This window comes from Amphiprion ocellaris, chromosome 11 (assembly GCF_022539595.1).
Source record: "Amphiprion ocellaris isolate individual 3 ecotype Okinawa chromosome 11, ASM2253959v1, whole genome shotgun sequence".
NCBI classification, from domain to species: domain Eukaryota; kingdom Metazoa; phylum Chordata; class Actinopteri; family Pomacentridae; genus Amphiprion; species Amphiprion ocellaris.
The window spans coordinates 36,308,566-36,330,382 of record NC_072776.1 but is presented as its reverse complement, the minus strand read 5'-3'; the positions used below and the strand labels follow the sequence as shown (position 1 = coordinate 36,330,382).

Sequence of the window (21,817 nt, the reverse complement as noted above, 5' to 3'; positions counted from 1 at the left end):
CTGACACGTCACACTGTCAGTGAGACGCTTCTGAGGAAGGCGAGAGTGTTTGCCGAAACTGTCAAGCAGGTAATTAACATCTATGCATTCACCTAATGTCTGAACAAAAGAATCAGAAACTAAAGTATCAACAAGAAGACATGATGAACGTTTTTGAGCTAATAATTTTTTGTGTGTAGATTTTCCCCAAAATGGTAGCATCATATAACGTGGCAGGTTGTGTAATGTTTTTCTGTCACTTTAGGAAAACGGCATGGCCTTAAGCAGGCAGAGAAGAGTGAAAGTGTTTGGGGAACTAGGAAGTTAGTATTGAATATGCTGTCTAACTTGGACAAAGATGCACAGGAAAGGGGAGAGTTTATGCCTTTCATTCAAAAATAAGAGTTTCTCAACAGTTTTTGGTTTTAAATGATTCCTTTTTTGACACACAATAAACACCTCACCTTTGAATAAAATAAGAAACAGGCCGTTTCTCAATATGCGTTCTTATCCGTACTTGCGGTCTCGCGTTCTCGTGAAAGCCATCAGTCGGAAACCGAGTACTGTTCCAATTCAAAGAACGCATCTGACCGAGAATGGAAGTAATACCCGGAAATGTTCTCGCTCCGCCCTTATTTATCGAGACTGCATCGGACCAGACTTGTGCGGACTTGGAGCGGCCAAATAACCCATAATGCATTTCACAACAAACTGGACGGCGAAATGCCGGATGACAAATCACATAACTGTGAGTAACAAATTTGAAATATTAGCATTGTTGTTTAACGGAATGTAGTTTTAAGAGTTTTTTAGGCGAGAATATAGTTTAAAATGTTGATATGGGGTCAGTATTTCAAGTTAAAGCTTATTTGAAAATTTGCTCTGACGATTGCGGAGATCCGCCGACGGGACCGCTATCTGTGGCTGTTTTCTCTTTCTCTGTGGTGGTTAAACATGAGAAATAAGCCATTTTGGGTAAATCTAACAGTGTGTGTGTAAATTTGTATTTGTTTCTGAGAAAATCTGCTTGGCTGAGGGCAAAATTCATATTAAAAGCTATTGAACTTCACTTTAACGTTTAAAATGAGAGCTGAAAGTGTACTATTGACAATTGTTTTGTCTCGATCGTGCATGTCTTCCACATGTTATACTGGTGAATGCTGTGCATTTTAAGTAACATCATGCACTATTTTAATCAAGGGACGACTGAGGAAACGAGAGCCCTCATTGAGTGGCGAGCCACTCAATGAGGGCCTTTTCACGGGGAAGAGGAACTCCTCCAGATGTGGATGGGAGTGAGTGTTGTTTTTGAGTGCTTGAATTATTGCCTGTATATCAAGGAAGGACCTTAGTTTTTGGCCAGTCTCCATTAACAACCGTGAATTACTTATTGAATTGGTAGTGTGTACTTCTTTATGTTTTTTGACTTCCTCAGAGACTTTGTGACTGCATCTGGAATACAAATAACAGCAAAAGAGGCAAAGAAGAAGTGGACTAATCTAAAGGCCAAATACAAGGTAATTGCTTTGAATTACACCAGAGATGCCTCCTGAGATTGCTATTAAAGAAACTTCTTAAACTTTAGTTTGCCAGCCCATATATGAAACCTAACACAGACAACAGAACAGATGCAGTGGTCCTGAAATGAAGTGAACTTCAGCAGTGTGAATATGTTTAGACATTTGGCTTCTCAGTGTATGAATTAATATACACTATTATTATTGTTGTTGTTATTATTATTATTATTATTATTATTATTATTATTATTATTATTATTATTATTATTAGGATCATTATTATATATGATTTTCGGGAGCTTAGGGACCCACCCACAGTTAAAGGGGTAGAGGCCGGTAGTGTGACTGCTGCCACCTGGCAGTGGTATAGCATGATGGATGCTGCACTCCAGGGGCAGCACTCAATCAGTCCGCCCCTGGTTGTAGCAGCAAACCTGACTGCCACTGCAGGTAGCACAGTCAGCACTCCAGCCTCTACCCCTTCTACTGCTGATGAAGTCACCAGCCAGCCACAGAGGAAGAGAGGGAGGGACAGCGATGCTGTCCTCCAGTTCCTTAAAGAGCAGGCAGAGAGGGAGGAGGAGAGGGAGGGAGAGAGAGGCCTTGGGCAGGGAGGAGGAGAGAGAGAGGGCAGCTGCAGAACCAGCAGAAAAATATCTTTCATTGTTTGAAAAATTAGTAAATAAATTTTAATAAAGATTGTTTAAATTCACCCGAGGCAGTTTGTTCTTTAAAGCAACAGTGTATTGGTTATCAAACAAAACAGAAACATTCAAATTCCTATATTTTAGTGATATACAATTGTTTACAGGCATACAGTCAAATTTGTCAAAACAAGGAAAACAATATAGCAAAAGATGAACAACATATTTACACATACACTATATTGCCAAAAGTATTGGCTCACCCATCCAAATAATCAGAACCAGGTGTTCCAATCACTTCCATGTCCACAGGTGTATAAAATCCAGCACCTAGGCTGCAGACTGCTTTTACAAACATTTGTGAAAGAATGTGTCACTCTCAGGAGCTCAGTGAATTCCAGCGTGGAACTGTGATAGGATGCCACCTGTGCAACAAATCCAGTTGTGACATTTCCTGGCTCCTAAATATTCCACAGTCAACTGTCAGCTGTATTATAAGAAAGTGGAAGTGTGTAGGAACGACAGCAACTCTGCCACCAAGTGGTAGGACACGTAAACTGATGGAGCGGGGTCAGTGGATGCTGAGGAGCATAGTGCCAAGAGGTGGCCAACTTTCTGCAGAGTCAATCTCTACAGACCTTCAAACTTCATGTGGCCTTCAGATTAGCTCAAGAACAGTGTGCAGAGAGCTTCATGGAATGGGTTTCCATGGCCGAGCAGCTGCATCCAAGCCATACATCACCAAGTGCAATGCAAAGTGTGGGATGCAGTGGTGTAAAGCAGCCACCACTGGACTCTAGAGCAGTGGAGACGCCTTCTCTGGAGTGACCAATCACGCTTCTCCATCTGGCAATCTGATGGACCAGTCTGGGTTTGGTGGTTGCCAGGAGAACCATAGTTGTGGGACTGCATTGTGCCAAGTGTAAAGTTTGGTGGAGGGGGGATTATGGTGTGGGCTTGTTTTTCAGGAGCTGGGCTTGGACCCTTAGTTCCAGTGAAAGGAACTCTGAACGCTTCAGCATACCAAGACATTTTGGACAATTCCATGCTCCCAACTTTGTGGGAACAGTTTGGAGCTGGTCCTTCCTCTTCCAACATGACTGTGCACCAGTGCACAAAGCAAGGTCCATAAAGACATGGATGACAGAGTCTGGTGTGGATGAACTTGACTGGCCTGCACAGAGTCCTGACCTCAACCCCATAGAACACCTTTGGGATGAATTAGAGCGGAGACTGAGAGCCAGACCTTCTGGTCCAACATCAGTGTGTGACCTCACAAATGAGCTTCTGGAAGAATGGTCAAAAATTCCCATAAACACACTCCTAAACCTTGTGGACAGCCTTCCCAGAAGAGTTGAAGCTGTTCTAGCTGTAAAGGGTGGACCCACGTCATATTGAACCCTATGGATTAGGAATGGGATGTCACTTATGTTCATATGCAAGTCAAGGCAGGTGAGCGAATACTTCTGGCAATATAGTGTAAATATATATATATATATATATATATATATATATATATATATATATATATATATATATATATATATATATATATATTTATATATAGGTACAGATCAAAATCACAGCCCAGCGGGGATGTGACGTCATCGAGTATGCTGGTGTTCCAAATGCACTTTAGACTCCATGCGTTCTCGCGTTCTCGCCAAGTCTTGCGAGAACGTCCGGTCTTGCGAGAACGACTAACAAGACCGGACTTTGCGAGAACGCGAGCACGGACTTGAGTACTTAGAATTGAGAAACGGCCACAGTGAAAAATACAGTTCTTGATCAGCAAAGCTAATGCGTTTGTAATAATGTTAGATTTAGCTTACCTGATTAGGAGTTATCAAATCAAAATGTTCCCATGCAGGGGAAATCCTCTTCTCCCTAGCTGGCTCCATCCTAAAACCCATCCTTCTCTCCTCACTCTCCTAAATCTACAAACTATCTTTCCACTCTCTAAACTCTCCAAACTATATCCAAACTGTATAAACACTATCCATACTCTAGTATTCAAGCTATCCAAACTCTCAACTGACCGCAACTCTCTATCAGAAACCCACATTTTGAATGGAGCCTGAGGGGTTTATGTTGCTGTCAAGCCTCGTGGCAAAATCTGAACCGCTTTAAAAAGCAGTCACGTGGTTCAGCCGGGCAGCGAGGCTTTGGACGTCATCATTTTGGCTCCTCCCCTAAATGAAGCAAGCCTCGATATGCGCTTCGTGGAAACGCCCCCTCCATTACCCAACACAGGCTTCGAAGCCTTGGCACATCTCCTAACACCACCAGACTGAACTCATTTGAGGATGAGGTGGAGAGACGGGCACTGAGCAAGATGAAGGCCATTCTGACAAACATGGATCATCCACTTCATATCTGCCTCAATGAGCAACGAAGCATCAGTGGTGGATGGCTCCTATCCCTCCGCTGCAGGACTGAAAGATTCAGAAAATCTGTCTGTCCTGCAGCGATGAGACTATTTAATTCTAACGTAAACAGATGTGAACCCAGATAATTGAACTTCCCTTCGGGGATTAATAAAGTTATTGTACTGTATTGTTAGCTGCTTCGTTATGTGTTCTGTTAGCTACTTGGTTAGCTGTTCTGTTAGTTGCTCCATTAGCTGTTCAGTTAGCTGCTCTGTTAGCCGCTAGGTTACCTGCTCCATTAGCTGATATGTTAGCTGCTCTGTTAGCCGCTAGTTTAGCTGCTCTGTGAGCCGCTAGGTTACCTGCTCCATTAGCTGATATGTTAGCTGCTCTGTTAGCCGCTAGGTTAGCTGCTCCATTAGCTGATATGTTAGCTGCTGTTAGCTGCTAGGTTAGCTGCTCTATTAGCTGATATGTTAGCTGCCCTGTTAGCCGCTAGTTTAGCTGCTCTGTGAGCCGCTAGGTTAGCTGCTCCATTAGCTGATATGTTAGCTGCTCTGTTAGCCGCTAGGTTAGCGCTTACGTTAGCTGATGTGTTAGCTGCTCTGTTAGCCACTAGGTTAGCTGCTCTGTTAGCCACTAGGTTAGCTGCTCCATTAGCTGATATATTAGCTGCTCTGTTAGCTGCTAGGTTAGCTGCTCCGTTAGCTGATATGTTAGCTGCTGTGGTTGCTCTGTTAGCTGAACTTTAAAATGTGCTCTTTTCGACTCTAATGCAGTGAAAATCTGATCCAGTAGAACTAGTTTAGTGGAGAACCTGCTCCATCTGCAGTAGATATTTAATACGTCGTTAAAGCAGGTGTTTGTTCGGTTTACATTTAGCAGTAATTAAGTTATTACTGCAGTACTTTAATAAAATGCAGTTATTTTTATTTTATCTGAATATGCCTTGGAAGTTATTATAAATAAAAAAATAATAAATACTTCTCTATAATATGTAAAAGTGTCACAGTAGGAGTTTTGACAAAGAATGAGCCAATGATTTTTAATACTTTAGTTTGAGGTGAGGGGTTCAGTTTTATAAGAACAATACTCTGAAGAAGCATCTTAATAAGTCAGTAATCTGATTACAGCCACCTGAGCAGCTGCAGTTCTGCTCTCAGCCAGCAGGGGGAGCTGTACTGGAGGCCTGGGAGCACTGGGTGCTGCTCTGTCCACTGCTGGTCTCCTGGTCCTGGTCTTAGGGTCCTCAGGGGGGTCCACGGACCTGCAGGGAACAGGAAACAGTTCTGGTTGTATTTTAAAAAATAGTTAAAGGAATTTTCCTGCCACATTTGGGGGATTTTTTTAAATAAAACTTTTCAGGAATTATTGGAATTTTCTTCCTGAAGGTTTTGCAAACAAAGTTTGAAAATGTGGAAAAAAAAAAAAAAAAAAAAAAATATATATATATATACATATATATATACATATATATATATATATATATATATATATATATATATATATATATATATATATATATATATATACATATATATATATATATATATATATATTTTTTTTTTTTTTACGGTGAAACTTCTGATGTCTACATTTTCAAATTTTTGGGTAATTTTAACATTTTTAAAATTTTTTGGTGGAAAAAGAAATGTTAAAAATGTTTCTTAAGAACATTCACAAAAAATCCTGATTGTTGATTTTTTTGTGAATGTTCTTAAAGAAAATATTAAAAGTTTTACTGATATATATGTAATCACTTTAGATATTTTTAGGATTTTTTGTTTGGAAGATTTTTACTATTTTTTTTGAAAATAATTATAATAATTATTGGAATTTTCTTCCTGAAGGTTTCAGTTCTGGTTGTTTTAGCGTTCCTGCAGCATGATCTAGTATCTAGTAAACTAGTGGACTGATGGAGACAGGTGAGAAGACAGACTCACCTGGAGGAGGCGGAGTCAGGACCACCTGGAGGAGAAACAGCAGACATGAAATTAGAGATTTTATAAAGTTTAATCATATTATTTATATCTGTAAAACAGCTCCAGCACCCCGAGAGCTTTATTTTCTTAACGTGTGGGCGGGGCCAGCAGGGGAATCACCAATCAGCAAGCAAGAACTGAGCCTTAATATTTAACTCCCCCCATCGGCCGTCCTGATTGGTCAACTCACCCAGGACGCTGAGCTCGGCGGTGGCGGTCGCTGATCCGGCGCTGTTGGTGACGTAACACCTGTAACTTCCTGTGTCCTCTGCACACACTTCCTGTATCTCCAGGAAGTGGTGGCCAGTGCACTCATAGATACTGACCCGCCCACCCAGCTGAAGCTCCGCCTCCTCCTGAGACACGGGAAGCAAAAACAGAGTCGTCATCAAAGATCTGTTTAAGATTCTCTACGGACGTCTGACGTCTTCTCCTCTGGTCTCGCTAAGCGTCACTTAAGCTCCTCCCACCTTGTACCATGTGACCCGGGGCTGGGGGCGTCCCGTGGTCTTGGCGGTGAACTTCCCGCTCTGTCCCAGTTTGGCCAACACTCGGCTGGGTTTGGTGATGAACCTCGGAGGACTCTGGCTCCAGATGCTGGGTCTGTTGGATCAAGGGAAACGGAGTGTGAAGCTGAAGATGGTGGACCAGCAGCACACGGCCCAGATCAAACTGTTTCTACTGCATTTACCTGAAAGCTTCAGATGTTTTACACAGCTGTAGTCTTTACTTAAAAACTGAAGAAGACCTGCTAAAATGATACGCAAAATACCTCAAATTACATGAAATGTCAGAAATGGAATTATTGGAATGGTTTAAGGTACAGGAGGTCCTCGGTTTAACATATGGCGTTTCGTCGTTACATCAGAACTGGTTACGTGAAACTTGTTGACAAGCAAAGCGGATGAATACGTTGTCACATGGCGCTATCAGACGGCTTTGTTTCCATTCTCCAGTTGTACGGCCTTTTGCTACAGATATTTACCGTCACGTCGTTTCATTTCCCACGGTTATCCACAGTTCTTTTATCTTTTTAATGTGCTGCTGTCTGCCAGACCTCCTCTTACCTTTTGTTGTCACACCTTTGCTATTTGCAATTGTTTACCAGACCCCTTGATTCAATTAAATTCGGCTTACCTTCACAGACTCAAAGTCTGTGTCTGTAAATCCACTGTTTTACTGGAAATACCAATAAAACACATCACGACAGCAAGCGCCAAGAGTGACATTTCTTCAACAATGCCACCTTGGATTGTGCTACATTCACTAACTTTTTGTCCTTCAATGTGGCTCCCAGCATAAGTCAGACTCTTTTGATGTTTGGAAGAAAAGGAAAGCCGTCTCCATGGAAGTGAAATTAGATAGAATAAAATGAACATGTGTGTGATTTTTTTAGGAATGTTCTCAAAGAAAATATTAGAAGTTTTACTGAGATATATATATATATATGGAATCTCTTTAGATATTTTTAGGATTTTTTTGGAAGATTTTTACTCATTTTTTGAAAATATTTACAAGAATTTTCTTGCCAAATTTTTTATTTTTAAATAAAACTTTTAAGGGAAACTTTTAAGGAATTGTTGGAATATTTTTCCTGAAAATTTTGCAGATTTTCCGAAATTTGGCGAAATGTTTTGCTGTTGATCCTGCTGATGTCTGACGTTACGGTGAGCGTATTGCGTCACTTCCTGTTGTAGTGCTGTGTTGTTCTCTGACTGTTGTAACTTATCCACTCCTTCTAATTTGATATTCATTAAATCTGTGTGTAGCGGTAAGATTTGAATCGTAACATACACTTGTTTTCTTCAAGCACCTTCTCAGTACTTAATTCTAAGTTTATCTGTTATCTCTGTCCGCTAGCCTAGCACTTAGCAGTTAGCATGGCTTCTCCCTCTTCCTCTCCTTCTCTTTCCTGCTCAGTGTGTCACATGTTTAGTTACTCCTCTGCCTCCTTTAGTGATAACGATGCCTGTAATAAATGCAGTCTCTTTGTAGCTTTGGAGGCGAGGCTCTCTGAATTGGAAGCGCGGCTCCGCACCATGGAAAACACCCCGCTAGCTGTTAGCCAGGCCCCCTTAGCCGGTGCGGACCGCAATAGCATAGCTGCTAGTGTAGCTTCTGCTAGCCGTCCCCTAGTAGCTCCCAAGCAGCCGGGAAGTCAGGGTAGCTGGGTGACAGTTCGTAGGAAACGTAGTCCTAAACTCAAGCCCGCTGTCCCGGCACACCACAAACCGTTTCACCTTTCTAATCATTTTTGCCCCATTCAACGACACACCCGCTGAGAAACCAACTCTGATCATTGGCAGCTCCGTAGTCAGAAACGTGAAGCTAGCGACACCAGCGACCATAGTAAAATGCCTCCCAGGGGCCAGACCGGGTGACATAGAAGCAAATTTGAAACTGCTGGCTAAAGATAATCGTAAATACAGTAAGATTGTTATTCATGTCGGCGGTAATGACACCCGGTTACGCCAATCGGAGGTCACCAAAATTAGTGTGGCATCGGTGTGTAACTTTGCCAAAACCATGTCTGACTCCGTAGTTTTCTCTGGACCCCTGCCAGATCTGACCAGCGACGATATGTTTAGCCGCATGTCATCGTTTCGCCGCTGGGTGTCTACGTGGTGTAATGCAAACTACGTTGGCTTTATAGACAATTGGAGCTCTTTCTGGGGAAAACCTGGTCTGATTAGGAGAGACGGCATCCATCCCACTTTGGCTGGTGCAGCTCTCATTTCTAGGAATATGGCTGATTTTATTAGAACTCCTAAAGCATGACAACCCAGAGTTCAGACCAGGATGCAGAGTTGTAGTCTTCCACACCTCTCTGCAGTTTCCTCTCAGCTGTCACCCTCCAGGAATTCAGTTAGCTTTATTGAGACTGTGTCTGTCCCCCGACCACCAAAATTCAATAAATTATACAATTCAAAAATAAACAAAAGACATAGTAACCATAAAAATCTAATAAAAATGAATACCACTATTTCAACTGAGCAAAGAAACAGGACAATTAAATGTGGTCTGTTAAATATTAGATCTCTCTCGTCTAAATCTCTGTTAGTAAATGGTTTGATACCTGATCACCAGATTGATTTGTTCTGTTTGACTGAAACCTGGTTGCAGCAGGAAGAATATGTTAGTCTAAATGAATCAACTCCTACTAGTCATACTAACTGTGATGTTCCTCCAATCACAGGCCGAGGAGGAGGAGTGGCAGCAATTTACCTCTCTAGCTTAAAAATGAACCAGAGACCGAAACCTAGTTACAGTTCATTTGAAAATCTTACTCTCAGTCTCTCTCATCCAGATTTAAAAGCCCAGAAACCAGTTTTATTTGTTGTTGTATATCGTACTCCTACTCCTTACTCTGAGTTTTTATCTCAATTCTCAGAGTTTTTATCTGATTTAGTGCTCAGCTCAGATAAAGTCATTATTGTGGGTGACTTTAACATTCATGTTGACGTGGACAGTGCCAGCCTTAAGACTGCTTTTAATTCAATATTAGACTCAATTGGGTTTTCTCAACATGTAAATAAACCAACTCATAGTTTTAATCATACCCTTGACCTCGTTCTGACTTATGGCATAGAAATCAAACAGTTAACAGTATTTCCCCGGAACCCTCTTCTTTCTGACCATTTTATGGTAACATTTCAATTGACAACAATAGATTGTATAGGAGTTAAGAATAAATATCATTACAGTAGATGTCTGTCTGACAATTCGGTGACTAAATTTAAGGAAATAATACCCTCTCTATTAACTTCAGCACCATTTAGTGATAAAATGGAAGGGAAATATTATAATTTTACCCTCACAGAAGTGGATTATATTGTTAATAGTGCTGCAGCCTCACTGCGTACAACACTTGATAGTGTTGCACCTGTAAAAAAGAAAGTTCTATCTCAGAGAGGACCTGCTCCTTGGTATAATTCCCAGCTGTGGACTTTAAAGCAGGCGTCCCGAAAGCTGGAAAGGAAGTGGTACTCCACTAATTTAAAGGAAGTTAATGTAGCTTGGAAAAATAGTCTAGTAATTTATAAAAAAGCTCTTGGTAATGCCAGGACAACATATTATTCATCTTTAATAGAGGAAAACAAGAACAACCCCAGGTTTCTCTTCAGCACTGTAGCCAGGCTGACAAAGAGTCAGAGCTCTGTTGAACCTTGTATTCCTTTAGCTTTGAGCAGTAACAACTTCATGAGCTTCTTTACAAATAAAATTATTACGATTAGAGAAAAAATTACTCTGGCCCTTCCTGCAAATGTCACAGATGTATCATCGAGTACAGATGCTTTAGAATTGGCTGTAAGACCTGATGGATATTTAGAATTTTTCACTCCCATACATCCCTCTGAACTAATTTCAACAGTTTCTACATCCAAACCATCGACATGTCTTTTAGATCCTATCCCAACTAGAATGTTCAAGGAGGCTTTACCTTTAATTAATTCCTCAATGTTAGATCTGATTAATCTCTCTCTAGTAACAGGTTATGTACCACAGGCTTTTAAGGTTGCTGGAATCAAACCTTTACTTAAAAAGCCCACTCTAGATCCAGATGTTTTAGCCAACTATAGACTAATTTCTAACCTCCCATTTCTCTCTAAACTTCTGGAAGAACAGTTGCTAATCAATTATGTGAACATTTACAAAGGAATAGCTTGTTTGAAGAGTTTCAGTCAGGCTTCAGAGTGCATCATAGCACAGAAACAGCTCTGGTGAAAGTTACTAATGACCTTCTCATAGCGTCAGATAATGGACTGGTCTCTATACTTATTTTATTGGACCTTAGTGCAGCATTCGATACAATCGACCACAAACTTTTATTACAGCGACTAGAACATTCTATTGGCATTAAAGGGACAGCACTGGACTGGTTTAAATCCTACTTATCAGACAGGTTCCAGTTTGTGCATGTCAAAAATGACTCTTCTGAGCATACTAGGGTTAATCATGGAGTTCCTCAGGGTTCTGTCTTAGGACCAATACTGTTCACATTATACATGCTTCCCTTAGGCAATATTATTAGGAAGCACTGTATTAATTTTCATTGTTATGCTGACGACCCTCAATTGTATTTATCTATGAAGCCAGATGAAACTAATCAGCTAGCCAGACTGCAAGATTGTCTTAAGGACATAAAGACCTGGATGACCTATAATTTCCTACTACTAAATTCAGACCAGACTGAAGTCATTGTATTTGGCCCCAAACATCTTAGAAAACTGCGTTCAAATCATATAGTTCCTCTGGATGGCAGTACATTGGCCTCCAGTACTACTGTGAAGAACCTCAGTGTTATCTTTGACCAGGACATGTCCTTTAACTCACACATAAAACAAATCTGTAGGACTTCCTTTTTCCACCTGAGAAATAATTTAAAAATTAGGAACATCCTGTCACAGAGTGATGCAGAAAAACTAGTCCATGCATTTGTTACTTCTAGGCTTGACTACTGTAATTCCTTATTATCAGGTTGTCCCAATAGCTCTCTGAAATATCTACAGCTGATCCAAAACACTGCAGCCAGAGTACTGACGGGAGTTAGCAAGAGAGATCATATTTCTCCTATACTGGTTTCTCTTCATTGGCTTCCTGTTAAATATAGAATTCAAAATCCTTCTTCTGACATATAAAGCTCTTAACAACCAATCTCCATCATATCTTAAAGACCTGATAGAACCATATTATCCTAGCAGAACTCTTGGCTCTCAGACTGCAGGCTTACTTGTTGTTCCTAGAATCTCTAAAAGTAGAATGTGAGGCAGAGCCTTCAGTTATCAGCTTCTCTCCTGTGGAACCAGCTCCCAGTTTGGGTTCTGGAGGGGGACACCCTCACTATTTTTAAGGCCAGGCTTAAAACCTTCCTTTTTGACAAATCTTATAGTTAGGACTGACTGGGGGACCCTGAGGGGGTCAGCTGGAGTCTTCCTCTTGGACGTCCCTTAGTTCTGCCCCTAGTTCTGCTGCTACTGTCAGGCTGGCTGCTGCCAGGCCTAGTTAAGTGCCCTCCCCTCTCCTTCCTCTTCCCTTTTAAGGCAGTCCAGCAACACAGAAGGGGCAACAGGTGTTTCCCATCACTGATAATCAGCCAGCCCTGTGTAGTGCAACCAACCAAGCCTCATCTGGTTCACTATATAACCAGACACGACCCAGCTCTCAGTGCCGGAGCGTAAAAGAAAAGAACCAAGTCATGTTCCTTCTGGACCCACGGCATTCCTGCCGATTGTGCCGTCAGCACTGGACCCTGGAGATGACTTCAGTTGTAGTTCCCTCTCGCTATCATTGTAAGGATAGCCTCGGGTTTTAGTTTCTGTTGTCCAGAGCATCCCAAGTGTTACCCGCATGTAGTTAGAGAAAGCCTCGAGTTTAGTTACCCTTAGGTGCCGCTACAGGCTTCAGAGCTTAGTGCGCTCTATTTTTAGTTCCCTGTATGTTGACTTCTGTTGTTGTCCCAGAGGGCAGTGAAAATAAAACCTGAGTTATACACTATTCTCGACTGTTCATTTCCTGCGCCTGAGCTCTCACCGAACCCACGTGACAGCTACAGGCCTAGGCTGCTGGAGGACCTCTCTGGATGCACTGAGCCCTTCTCTATCTACCATTATATTTAATATATATATATATAGCATTATTGCATTACACTCACTCTGTTTCTCCCTGTGTCCTTTCTCTGAGTGTCCCTGATCCCAGAGCTGGATGCTTCAGATCTGTGGTGGTTCTCCCACCAACTGGCCTAATCTCCATCTGTGGGATGCTGCTGCTGCTGACCTTCCTCCAGCCCACTGCTTCCAGCTGCCCATTTCCATCAATCTACTCTGCATCACCCTCACTATACTTGATTTGCTCATCTACTTACTGTTTGAATGTTACTACCAGCTATATATGTAGTGTATTTATGCCAGAGCCGTACACCATAGCAGTAAACTAGGAATCAGTTTCCATGGTAGCTTCTACTTTGTATGTATCATCTATCTGATCATACATGTATCAAATTGTGTGTTTTATGGTCCTTGTGCCCCCCCACCCCCGCCGCCCCCCTCCCACTCCCACCCTCTGTAAAGCGTCTTGAGACAATTTGACTGTAATTGGCGCTATATAAATAAAATTGAATTGGATTGAATTAAATTGAATTTTTGTATTTTTTTCAGACAAGGAAACTATATTTTTAAATGAAGACAACAGAGGTTAGTTCATCATTTGTCTGCATCAGGTTCTTGTAACACCTGAAGCCTGCTGCAGCGCCCCCTGCTGTCGTACACACTAACTGTTATTATTACCAGCAGTTATCAGATCAAACTCTGTAAATCAATCACAGTCTGAGAAAACAGCTGCTGGTCTCTGTGAATGAGAACAAACATTTAATGATCCTCACCCTGTTCTCATGCAGGACGGCAGCAGGAATCTGTTCCCAGGAGTCTCTGCAGGTGAAAACACATCAGAGCTTCAGAATATTTGGTTCGTAAAGGGAAGTTCTTAATTCAAACCAGACCGGAGCAGAAGAACTTTCCAGAACATCTGAGGAAGAGGATGTTTAGTGACCTGATCTGATCTCTGAAATACTTCCAGTACCTTCTATCTCTAAATCACCTGTTCTCTCTCTAGATCACCTGTTTTATCTTTAAATCATCTGTTCTATCGCTAAATCACCTGTTCTACCTCAAAACCATCTGTTCTATCTCTAAATCACATGTCTGAGGCGGTTCTATGGCCTGGTTGAGGATCTGCCAGTGAATTCATGGAGCAGAGAGAACGTAGAACGTTATTTAACCAGTCCAGAACCAGCTGAACTCTGCTGACTGATTTCTAATGAGAACAGGGTTCTTCACTGCTGAGGTTCTGCTTTACAAGCTGAGGAACCTTAAATATCTGATGGTTGGAGGCTTTGAGGATTCCGGATCTGTGTTTTTAATGGTCTGGGTTCTAGATAAATGATTTATGAACAGAACAGTTTGTGAGCATGACGTTCTAAATGAGGTTCTGTTGCAGCAGAAACCAGTGGGAGGTTCTGGATTTAGTGGTTCTGAGTTTAACCTTACATCTTGAAGAAGAACCAGGGAGAACCAATGGAGAACAGGCAGAGAACCAATGGAGAACAGGCGGAGAACCAATGGAGAACAGGTGGAGAACCAGTGAGAACAGGTGGAGAACCAAAGAAGGACCAATGAGAACAGGTAGAGAACCAATGGAGAACAGGTGGAGAACCAAATGAAAACCAATAGAAAACAGATGGAGAACTAAAGGAGAACAGGTGGAGAACCAATGGAGAACAGGTGGAGAACCAATGAGAACAGGTGGAGAACCTAAGGAGAACCATTGGAGAACGGTTACTGCAGGTGTTCGTACCATTCAGAAGGATCTCCACGGTAACCTGCCGGCTCCCCGCCTGATTGGTTGCCTGACAAGTGTACCTGCCCACGTCCTCCTCTGTGACTCCGCCCACCAGCAGGCTGAAGGTGCCCCGCCCACCTCGTTCTACCAGGCAGCGCTCTCCACCAATCACAGCCCTCCCTTCTCTGTACAATGTGACCTGTGGCTCAGGATGACCTCGCACCTGAAAGACACACAAAACAGGTGTGTGTGTGTGTGTGTGTGTGTGTGTGTGTGTGTGTGTGTGTGTGTGTGTGTGTGTGTGTGTGTGTGTGTGTGTGTGTGTGTGTGTGTGTGTGTGTGTGTGTGTGTGTGTGTTCTTGACTCCAGCTCCCATGAGGCTTTGCAGCTCCTTCCATCATGTGATAGGTCTGACGGTGCTTTCAGGAGTTGTTTGAGTTTCCCTCTGAGCAGCTGATCTGAACACAGCGTGCTGCCTTCAGGTTCACCTCACCCAGTCTGTTAAACTGGTCTTTAACCGTTAAACTGGTCTTTAACAGGTTAAACGGGTCTTTAACTGGTTAATCTGGTCTTTAACTGGTTAAACTGGTCTTTAACTGGTTAAACTGGTCTTTAACTGGTTAAACTGGTCTTTAACAGGTTAATCTGGTCTTTAACTGGTTAAACTGGTCTTTAAATGGTTAATCTGGTCTTTATCTGGTTAAACTGGTCTTTAACCATTAAACTGGTCTTTAACTGGTCAAACTGGTGTTTCCTTTCTTCTTTTTTAGAGGAGGTTAAGTTGAATCAGAGCACTGGGATCCAGAACATTCTGACAGATGCAGGTGGAATCAGGAACCAGCAGGAACTCAGCGGGAACCAGCTAGAACCAGTGTTTGTTGCTAACTGGGAGTTCTGGGCTGCTGCACATCAGGATGCAGTCGGTCACAAGACAGAAGAAATGTTAAACCATCTGCTCCCTGAACCTCCTGGAGACACCAGCCCTCCTGGAACATCTGCTACCTCCTGCTCATTATTAAAGACTGAGAACCCAAACATCTGCTGACCTGCAGGACATGAAGGACTGACAGAACGGTCCAAGGTTCTAGGTGGAACCGATCCGACCTGCTGCTGGGATTCACACCATGGAATCAAACAGACAAACATGACAACCTGATATCCTGCTCTGTCTGCTCCCAGAGCTCCTCAGCACTGGAACACGTCAGACCATCTGAGATCTACCTTCTGGAAGTTCTGACCCTCCTCTGGTTAAAATGAATATGAAGCATCAGTAATTCAGCCGCATGCTGGAACCAGGAACTGATCTGAAGAACCTGATTGGATGGGTCCTGTAGGTTTGTTCTGTCTGAATGTTCTGAGACGGTGCTACTCATGATGATTCTTAAACTCCATCGCAGCTACAAAACCCCGAAGTTCTGGAGGTTCTAGTAACGTTTTCAGTGGAGTTCTTCCTAAAGGCAGGGTAACGTTCCCTAAAAACATTATAATGTTTTTAGAGAACATTAGTAGAACGTCACATTAATGAGTTCCAGACGCCGCTTTGAGAAGGTAGTTCTTTGTTATGATGTAACGCTGTGGAACGTTGTGGGAACATTTCACAGAAGAACATTCTATTATTTTTCACTTCACTGTCCCTAGAACATCCTCAGAATGTAACAAAGGTAGAACGTGAAATGTTCTACCTTTGTTAATAACATTTCATGAGAAACGTTCTGCTATTCTCCTGGTTTGAGAACTTCTTCCATTTTTATCATGTAACATCATTTGTTTCCCTGAGAATGTCCTGAGAACGTCCAGACTCTGCTTCAGGGTGACACATTTACCTCCAAACAGAACCAGCTGTGGTTCTACAGAAACGTTCTAGACTCTGACATAAACAGTTCCCACCTTCCCCTCCAGAGGGGCGTCTCCTCCCAGAAGAACCCGGACATTCCGAGGAGGCAGGACGAAGGCTGGAGGCTGGTATCCGTGGGAACTGCATCCTGTTACCTTGGAGACGGTGGAGGAAGCTGCAGCCAAGCGGACGTCAGTCATCCTGCAGTAATCAGATTACTCCTGAATAATCATGTGACGCAACTTTAACATGTTCCACTGGAACAGAAACACATCAAAGACACAATCAGCTGATCAGAGGAGAACATTCAACATGTGACTCGTTATTTCACCTCCTGCTGCTTCCCTTTACTGCAGTACAACACTACAATACTCCATTATTGCCAGCACAATGTACAGGAACTATTCAGAGTACACAAACTAATGTACTCGACTTACAGTACAAATACTCCATCTGAACTGGACGTTACCTGGACGTTGTCTGAATGTTACCTGGACATTGTCTGGATGTTGTCTGAATGTTACCTGGATGTTGTCTGGACGTTGTCTGAATGTTACCTGGACGTTGTTTGAATGTTACCTGGACGTTGTCTGGACATGGGCTGAATGTTACCTGGATGTTACCTGGATGTTACCTGGACATTGTCTGAACTTTACCTGGACGTTGTCTGGATGTTACTTGGATGTTACCTGAATGTTGTCTGGATGTTACCTGAATGCTACCTGAACGCTACCTGAACGTTACCTGGACGTTAGCAGAGTGCTAGCTGGACCGGTTGGCTCTAAATGGTCTCCTAGCTGCTGAATAAAGTGGAGTGTTTCTGAAACACTTTTATCTGAATCTTTCTGTTCTCATGTTTTCTTTGGTTCCACACAGTTCAGATGTTTAACAGGAAACTGACAGAACACCGTCAACTCAAACACGACGTTCCTGCAGAGAACCGTGGAACCAAACCAAACCCCTGAGAACATGTTTCTCCTGCAGGCAGCATCGAGGTTCTGGACAACAACTACTGCAGAGAACCTAGAACACTGACGGTCACTGAGAGTGTGGGAACAATCAGCTGACAGAAGATCAATAATTAGTTTCACTGATAACACACTGATAACATACACAGACACACACACACAGAGAGAGACAGTCAGTCCATGTTAACAGAGAGAGTAATTATTGGGGTTAAGGTTACTACGGTTACCGAGGGTTTTTGCTGTTACTGAGGGTTGCTGTTGCTAAGGTTACTACGGTTACTGAGGGTTACTGAGGTTATTGAGGGTTACTATGGTTTCTGAGGCTGCAGCAGTGAAAGTCTTTCTGTACTCGTCATTAGTTCATTTTGAGGCTGAACTCCATTTCCTGTTTCAGGCTGCAGCCGCATCATAAAAACTAAGCCGAGCCTCTGACTTCATTTGTTCTAGTTCCATCCTGTTCTGTCACTTTCTCCATCCCATAGAGCAGCAGATCTGTGGTTCCACACAGAAGCTGCTTCTTATTTCAGGACATTTTATACCAATCACTGATTCAGGGACGTCAACAGCTACCTGGAGCTAACTGGAGCTATCTGTAGCTAACAGGAGCTATCTGTAGCTAACAGGAGCTAACTGGAGCTAATAACAGCTACCTGGAGCTAACTGGAGCTATCTGTAGCTAACAGGAGCTAACTGGAGCTAATAATAGCTACCTGGAGCTAACTGGAGCTATCTGTAGCTAACAGGAGCTAGCTGGATATATCAGAAGCTAGCTGTGTAGCAGTATTAGCAGCATTAGCCTATCACTGACAGATAAATGTCTTTCCCACTAAACGTCCATGAGTGGATCTGATGGTCGTCACAGAACTTCATGTTCATGGAGACGTCTATTTTAAATCTACAACACAGAGATAATCAGTGTTTAAATCACGTCTTCAGGATGTTCCATTTCTTCTCCTGATCTAAACATGAAGATAAACCAGAAGGATCCAACAAAACATCAGGAACATCAGGATCTTCTCAGGAGAGTTCAAGATCTGAGCAGCTCCAGCAGCAGCAGGACCACGACTCTGAGAAGATTCCTTCACGTCAGCCGAGCATTTCACAAACTTCCTCATGCAGCAGAACAGCAGCAGAACCCTAGGAGAACCATAGCAGAGTCCTAGGAGAGACATAGTAGAACCCAAACATCCTCATCCGGCAGAACAACAGCAGAACCATAGCAGAACCCAAACGTCCTCATCCAGCAGAACAACAGCAGAATCCCAGAAGAACCCTAGGAGAACCATAGCAGAGTCCTAGCAGAACCCTAGGAGAACAACAGCAGAACCATAGCAGAACCCAAACGTCCTCATCCAGCAGAACAACAGCAGAACCCCAGAAGAACCCTAGGAGAACCATAGCAGAGTCCTAGCAGAACCCTAGGAGAACAACAGCAGAACCCTAGGAGAACAACCGCAGAACCCCAGCAGAACCCTAATAGAACCCTCAGTCTAAAGGTTAACATGAAGAAACCAGAAACTGTCGCAGCAACAAACGGTAACAGCTGATTCACCATGAGCTGCACACACTAAACACACACTAAACACACACTAAACACACACTAAACACAAACACACACTAAACACACACTAAACACACACCAAACATGAACACACACCAAACACACACTAAACACACACTAAACACAAACACACACTAAAAACAAACACACACTAAACACACACACTAAACACACACTGAATACACACTAGACACACACTAAACACACACTAAACACGAACACACACTAAACACACACTAAACACGAACACACACTAAACACACACTAAACACACACTAAACACACACACCCCGGCCGTTCGGGTGTTTTTATTGGTTTCGGCAGAACAGGAAGTTTTTAGTCTGGATATTTTTACTACATTAGCTGATAATGTGTAGCTTGTAAGGTTCTGAACGCAGTACTTGTACTGGAGTATTTTCAGTGGTCTGAGTACTGTTACTGCAGTAGAGATGTGGTTCTACTAACTCAGAGTTTATTCACAAACAAAAGTCTGACCTGAAAAACTGTTGCAGGATGAGATGACACCTCTGGTTCTCCTCTGGTTCTCCTCTGGTTCTACTGTGGTTCTGCTCTGATTCTCCTTTGGTTCTCCTCTGGTTCTCCTGTGGTTCTCCTCTGGTTCTACTGTGGTTCTGCTCTGATTCTCCTTTGGTTCTCCTCTGGTTCTCCTGTGGTTCTCCTCTTGTGCTCCTGCCAGTCCTGTTGAACTTCTTGTGACTCTTGAAGGAAAACTGCCACAAACTGAAAAGTTTCTGTTCTTCAGAGCAGCTTCACCTGAATAATCAGAACATTCATCACCAGGACTCCTCCTCTTCCTCTGGTTGGCTGTTGTTGGTGTGTGTGTGTGTGTCTGTGTGTGTGTATGTATGTATGTATGTATGTGTGTGTGTGTGTGTGTGTGTGTGTTTGTGCGTGCGTGCGTGCGTGCGTGCGTGCGTGCGTGTGTGTGTTCATGCTGCAGTTTGAGGAGGTTCAGTTGATATCAGTCGCTTTGGCGCCGCCTGCAGTCAGAACCTGAGCACTGCAACTGTAGAGATACTGGAAGATCTGATGATGGTGATGGAAGTCACTCAGATGCAGAGTAGAGATCATGTGAAGGTCACGTATGATCCAGTTTGCCAGTCTACATGTTAACTGTTCATACACTGCAGACAGAGTTCTGAGAGGCAGTCCTATGAGTTTAGAGCAGACAGTGACAGTCCTCTGCAGGTAGATTCTGTTCTGGAGGCTGATGGAGTAGAACCAGCAGGTGATGGAGAAGGTGATGGTGCTCTCTATGAAGGAGTAATAGAATGTCTGGAGAATGTTCTTACTTACTCCAGAAGAGTTGAGCTTCCTTAGGAGATACTGCCTCTGGTGACATTTCCTGATAATCTCCTCTGTGTTAGAGGAGAATTTCAGCTGGCTGTCAAAGATGGTTCTCAGATATTTGTTCTCCTCCACAAGCTCAACAGGCATTCCATGGATGTTGGTGGTGACAGCTGTAGCCAGCGCCATCTGCTGGTTGGAAAAGGTCACCACCATCTCCTTGGTTCTTTAACATTCAGCTCCAGACAAGAGTCATCACCACCAGTCCACAACCTCCTGGAGGACTGAGCTGTGGGACTGAGAAGGTCCTGACAGCAGAGACAGGAGGACTGTGTCGTCTGCATATTTGACCAGGTGGGAATTGGAATGTGTGGATCTGCAGTCATCCGTGTAGAGGATGAAGAGTAGTGGAGAGAGGACACAGCCCTGAGGAGAACCACTGGAGGTGTGTAGTAGATCAGAGAAGGTGTTATTGACCCACACTCTCTGTGATTTGTGGGTTTAAAAGTCCAATAATCACAGGATGAGCTGATCATCCAGGTGGAAGCAGGAGGAGAGTCTGTGAGCCAGGATGTGAGGCTGGAGGGTGTTAAATGCCGAGGAGAAGTCGGCAAACAGGAGTGTTGCTGAGGTGTTTGGGTGTTCCAGGTGACGGTGTAAAGTGTCCAGAATGAATATTTTGGCATCATCAACACCCCTGCTCGACCGATATGCAAATTGGCGAGGGTCAATCTGTGAGTTAGTTACTTCATCACAAGGGAGGTGGAAGTCATTGAGGACTTTGGTTGTATTCTTCTTGGGGATGGGGATGACTGTGGAGTGTTTCTACAACTGAGGAACTGTACAGTTGTGCAGGGAGTTTTGGAAGAGGGTCTGAAACACATCTCCCAGCTGTTCCGCACAGTGCCTGAGCACACGACCACTGATGTTGTCCAGGCCGGGTGAGCTGGTTTTTGTTGGAGTCAGACTGGAACCAGCTGAATGGGTTAACTGGTAGAGGGTGAACTGGCCTCTTTAGTTCTCCTCAGGGCTCTCGTCACATTCTCTGTGTTGAAGATGAGTGTGCAGTCAGTGGGATGAAGCGTGGCGGTGATGATGATGGTGATGATGATGATGGTGATGACGATGATGGTAATGATGATGATGAGGATGATGGTGATGGTGATGATGATGATAGTGATGGTGATGATGATGGTGTTGATGATGATGGTGATGGTGATGATGATGAGGATGATGGTGATGATGATGATGATGATGTGATGGTGATGGTGATGATGATGATAGTGATGGTGATGATGATGGTGCTGATGATGATGGTGAT

General features: G+C 43.1%; 1 protein-coding gene and 1 long non-coding RNA gene across 2 annotated transcripts in view; one reads left to right on the top strand and one right to left on the bottom strand.

Moving 5' to 3' along the window:
- The window catches only part of mylka (myosin, light chain kinase a), a 93,254-nt gene extending 73,298 nt beyond the window's left edge, over window positions 1–19,956 (bottom strand). Inside the window, exons 1-8 of the mRNA XM_055015301.1 lie at window positions 19,684–19,956; window positions 16,713–16,860; window positions 14,841–15,048; window positions 13,870–13,915; window positions 6,962–7,094; window positions 6,682–6,847; window positions 6,453–6,477; window positions 5,647–5,776 (exon numbers count right to left, since the gene is read on the bottom strand). Coding sequence (XP_054871276.1) covers window positions 5,647–5,776; window positions 6,453–6,477; window positions 6,682–6,847; window positions 6,962–7,094; window positions 13,870–13,915; window positions 14,841–15,048; window positions 16,713–16,859 — 855 coding nt within the window. The 5' untranslated portion in view covers window position 16,860; window positions 19,684–19,956. The remainder of the gene's footprint in view (window positions 1–5,646; window positions 5,777–6,452; window positions 6,478–6,681; window positions 6,848–6,961; window positions 7,095–13,869; window positions 13,916–14,840; window positions 15,049–16,712; window positions 16,861–19,683) is intronic.
- Window positions 121–3,449, top strand: LOC129350042 (uncharacterized). Its single transcript, XR_008603252.1, has 2 exons — window positions 121–1,274; window positions 1,415–3,449. It is a non-coding gene; the product is annotated as an uncharacterized LOC129350042 (long non-coding RNA).
- Window positions 19,957–21,817: the final 1,861 nt, after the last annotated feature.